The 4,307-nt window shown below is 33.5% G+C and overlaps 1 protein-coding gene across 1 annotated transcript; it reads right to left on the reverse strand.

Annotated features, from left to right (window-relative positions):
* Positions 1–2,459: 2,459 nt before the first annotated feature.
* Positions 2,460–4,307, reverse strand: LOC108218153 (protein DJ-1 homolog D-like). Its single transcript, XM_017391071.2, has 5 exons — positions 4,239–4,307; positions 4,032–4,151; positions 3,498–3,938; positions 3,032–3,394; positions 2,460–2,829 (listed from the first exon to the last, which is right to left on the reverse strand). The coding sequence occupies exons 1-5, from the start codon at positions 4,305–4,307 to the stop codon at positions 2,641–2,643; spliced, it is 1,182 nt and encodes a 393-aa protein (XP_017246560.1). The 3' UTR covers positions 2,460–2,640.

Genomic DNA, 4,307 nt, shown 5'->3' on the forward strand with positions numbered 1-4,307 from the left:
TATTTATAGGTGCCGAAAGACTTGTGTGCTACTCTCTTCCATAATTAAATAATCTGAAATAAAATCAGATTAAAACTTTCAAATTACTATATTCCATAAATAATCTGAAACAAAATCAGATTCTGAAACTTACTTCTAATATATCAAAACTAAAAAAGGTAGTTCTAATTTTTGATATTTTTCATCCAAAAATTCCAGAAAATTAGAAAAATAGAACGGAGCGATGTGAGAGGCGCCACTTACACGCCCCTTGCTTCTCCTTTATATAAGTATATTGATTAAATAATCTGAAATAAAATCAGATTAAAACTTTCAAATTACTATATTCCATAAATAATCTGAAACAAAATCAGATTCTGAAACTTGCTTCTAATATATCAAAACTAAAAAAGGTAGTTCTAATTTTTGATATTTTTCATCCAAAAATTCCAGAAAATTAGAAAAATAGAACGGAGCGATGTGAGAGGCGCCACTTACACGCCCCTTGCTTCTCCTTTATATAAGTATATTGATTTGGAGTCGTTTGCGTATCTTAAAATAAAAGTTAATTCCTATAAATAAAATATTAATTATATGTGAAAAATAATTTTTATTTTAAATGTATGGATAACTTTTTTGGATTTAAAAATGAACATGTACATACCTGTAAAATCAAATTTCAAAAATAGTTTATTTAAAAAATTTAGGATTTTCATGTTTTCAAATTCACATTTATAAGTCAAAATTCACTTAAAAATTCATTATATAAATTATACGAATAAATTATTTTAGACTTAAAGCCCGTTTTACAGGCCTAGCCAAACAGCCCATTGTATTTTTCTTCTGGATAACCGATTATTTGTATTTCTTTTTAAATGTGCTTAAAATTGCTATAAGCCTAGCCTGTGACGTGTTTCCGATAAGAGAAAAGATAGCGGAGAGGGTGCATTTACCAAAAAAGATAAGAACGCACGTGTACAGGACAACATTATTGTGATTTGTGAGGGTATATGTTAATACTTTCGGTATAATTTTTTACTTTTTATAGTTCGATATAATTTTTGAACGTAATAAGCATCAGAAATTCATAAGTGTAAAATTTAAACCATCTAATCAAAATTAACAATTTTTAAAAGAATCAGTTCGCTTTCCTTTATAAAGTTGATCAATAAAATACTATAAATTGGATAAATTTAATTAAAATAATTTCCATCGAACTTTATGATAATTAAAATTTCAAATATTTGAAACATAATCCGACAATTCAAAATAGAAACAATGAGAAAAGCAACTGTCCGGTTAACACTGGGGGGTTATTTGATTTATTGGATGTGTTGGTGCAGAAATAATATTTTGAATTCATATCTCAAATTCTTGAGACATGAGTTTTTGATGCTAAGAAGAACTCTACCTCAAATTCTTAAGATATGAATTCTTGATATCAGGGGAGGTGGGTATGAGATGCACAATGAGAATCAATTTCATTTATAATTTTTATTTTTATTTTTATTGAAGTAAATAAATATTAATATTTAATGCAAGAATAATCAGACGCAAAATTATATAATAAGAATAATTTGAGTAATTTTCAAAGTTGTGGCCAACTTTCATTTTTGAATAGACCAGTGTTCTAAAAATCGCCGAGTCGGTCGAGTACTCATTCTGAGTACTCGTTTTTAACCCTCCGTCCGATGTGAGTTTCGAGTAATCGGGTTCGAAACTGACTTATTAAAAAATCATTCAAAACTCAGTTTGATTCCGAGTACTCGACGTCAAATCCGAGTTTGACTTCTCAAATTTTTATTGTTTTATTTGAAAATTATTTCAAAAGAGACTAAACGTAAATTTATATATGTTTTGGTCTTTTTTTGCAAAGTATTGACATTAATTCGAAAGTATATGTGTTTTATTATTAAAACTTGTGAATGAATATTATGTCAAAAATTATCAAACAAGTAACTTTTATTTGAACTTCATTATTTCAAATGTGTTATTAAAATATTAATATTATTAGATAGTTTTATTATTAATCAGTATATAACTATATATAAGAGAAAAAATTAATTTAAAAAAATATCTGATTAGTTATCCGATAACTCATTCCGAGAAGTCTCCCAAATCCGAGTACTCATTTTTTTTCCAGAACCAAATCAAGTTGAAACGAGTTTGGTAATATTCATAATATTCTCCGAGTACTATCATTTATGTATTCTATCACTCCTTGCCTCCTGTGATTACCCCTTGTCGCATCACCAGAACATCCGAAACAGGAATAATCAAGATTGTTAAAGAACCGATTTCCTCAGTCATTCAATTCCGTTTTATGATTTCTAAATATACATCTTTATATTGTTCCAATGATGCTACTTGAAAAGTACATCAAGACGGAATTTAGTAATTAGAAAAAAAAACCTTCTATCGCTTTATTTTTGTAATCTGATGCTTTTAAACTTGTACGATACCAGCTGTACTAAATCAAATTGGTAAAACTGGGAATTTAATTCAACCAAAATGACTCTTACGATGAAGGTAAGAAAAGACATGCCACTAAATGAAGCTATGATGAAAATTCACCACATTATTGAGCGCACAGGAAGCTGCGCGTCTTTGAAATTGTTCTTCAGAAACAAATTACAAGTTGCAAACACTTGACATTCACGACTAAAAAGACACCCGGATATTGAGAAGCGCCATAAGCTGAGAAATAAACTCGGGGTGAGCTGGCCAGGCTGCTCCAGTCACCAAATTCCCATCAGTGTAGCATCGAGTTATCGGATCGGGTTCTAACCATGTTGCACCAGCCAAGACCACATCAAGTTTCACAGCAGGGTATGCAGTGCATTTCTTGCCCTGTATGCAATCAATAATTTAGAAAAATGAGTAGAAGTCCAAGTCTTTAACGCTGGACTAGCACGAGGATAACATACTAAGAGCAATAATAAATTGATTTATTTTTTGAATATAACAAATCAATGAAGATGAAAAAAGTGCTGATTTGTTATTAGAGAGAAGTGTATATGAACTCTTCCTTTAAATGAGGTGAATAGATTACCTTGAGGACACCGGCGGCTGCCAAAATTTGTTGCCCCTGGCAGATGGATGCTACTGGCTTTCCGGCTTCCATAAAGTCCTTCACCAGTTTGATGACAGTCTCATCTAAAGCCAAGTATTCTGCTGCTCTGCCTCCAGGAATGACAAGAGCATCATAGCTTGAAGCATCAAGGCCTTCATAGCTGGCTGTTAGCTTGAAAAGGCGACCTAGTTTCTCACTATAAGTTTGGGCACCCTCAAAATCGTGGACAGCTGTGACACATTTTTCACCCGCCGCCTTCTGGGGACAGACTGCATCGACATGACAACCAATAGCTTGAAGGGCCTGAAAAGGAACTCCGACTTGGTAGTCTTCCATGTAATCCTGTAGGAAAAATGCATTCCAACAAGTGGATAAGAAAAATTGTCAATGTTATAAGGCCAACTTCAAATTGCAAAACAGCTGAACCTTTTATTTTTTTAATTACCCCGCAGAGGAACAGAATCCTTTTGTTTGAGCCAGTTATAGTGCCTCCTAGTGCCTTGATGAAATGGTGGAGGTACTCTGCATGGCCATAATATGTAGCCGCCGTGATGATATTTCCATCGGCAGTGCATTTAGCCAAGGTATCTGCTTCCACCCAATGACCACCCGCGGCACTGAGTAATGGTTTCAAAGTGATGTATCCAGTGCATTTTCGGCCTTTAATTATATCTGCAGCTGCTAAAATTAACTGGCCATGGCAAATAGCACCAATTGGCTTTCCAGACCTGGAAAACACTTTCACCAATTCCAGCACAGATTTATCCGTTGCTAGATATTCTGGAGCACGTCCTCCAGGTACCAGCAGCCCATCGTACTTGTCAGCTTCAATCTCATCAAAAGTCGCATTCAAGACAAAATTGTGACCTCTTGCCTCAGAGTAGGTCTGTCAATATCATTAGATATAACAAAAATTCAGGTTTTCAGGAAGCCTTGTAAATAAAATAAAATCTACAGAATAGAGAAGAGATAGAGAGACCTGATATTGATACGATTCCTGTTGAACAGCAGTGGTACAAATATCACCAGCTTTCTTGCCAGGACAAACAGCGTCTACTGATATTCTATATGCTTGTAATGCTTGAAATGGAACCATCACCTGTTCAGTAATAGTAACCACAATTAGCTTAGAAACTACAGATTCTAGTGTAAATAAGCATAAATACATTTACTTGTAGTCACATACTTCCCAATCTTCCATGTAATCGCCGCATAGCATAAGAACACTCTTACTCGCAGATTTAGAGCTCGCCAT

This window comes from Daucus carota, chromosome 4 (assembly GCF_001625215.2).
Source record: "Daucus carota subsp. sativus chromosome 4, DH1 v3.0, whole genome shotgun sequence".
Lineage (NCBI taxonomy): Eukaryota > Viridiplantae > Streptophyta > Magnoliopsida > Apiales > Apiaceae > Daucus > Daucus carota.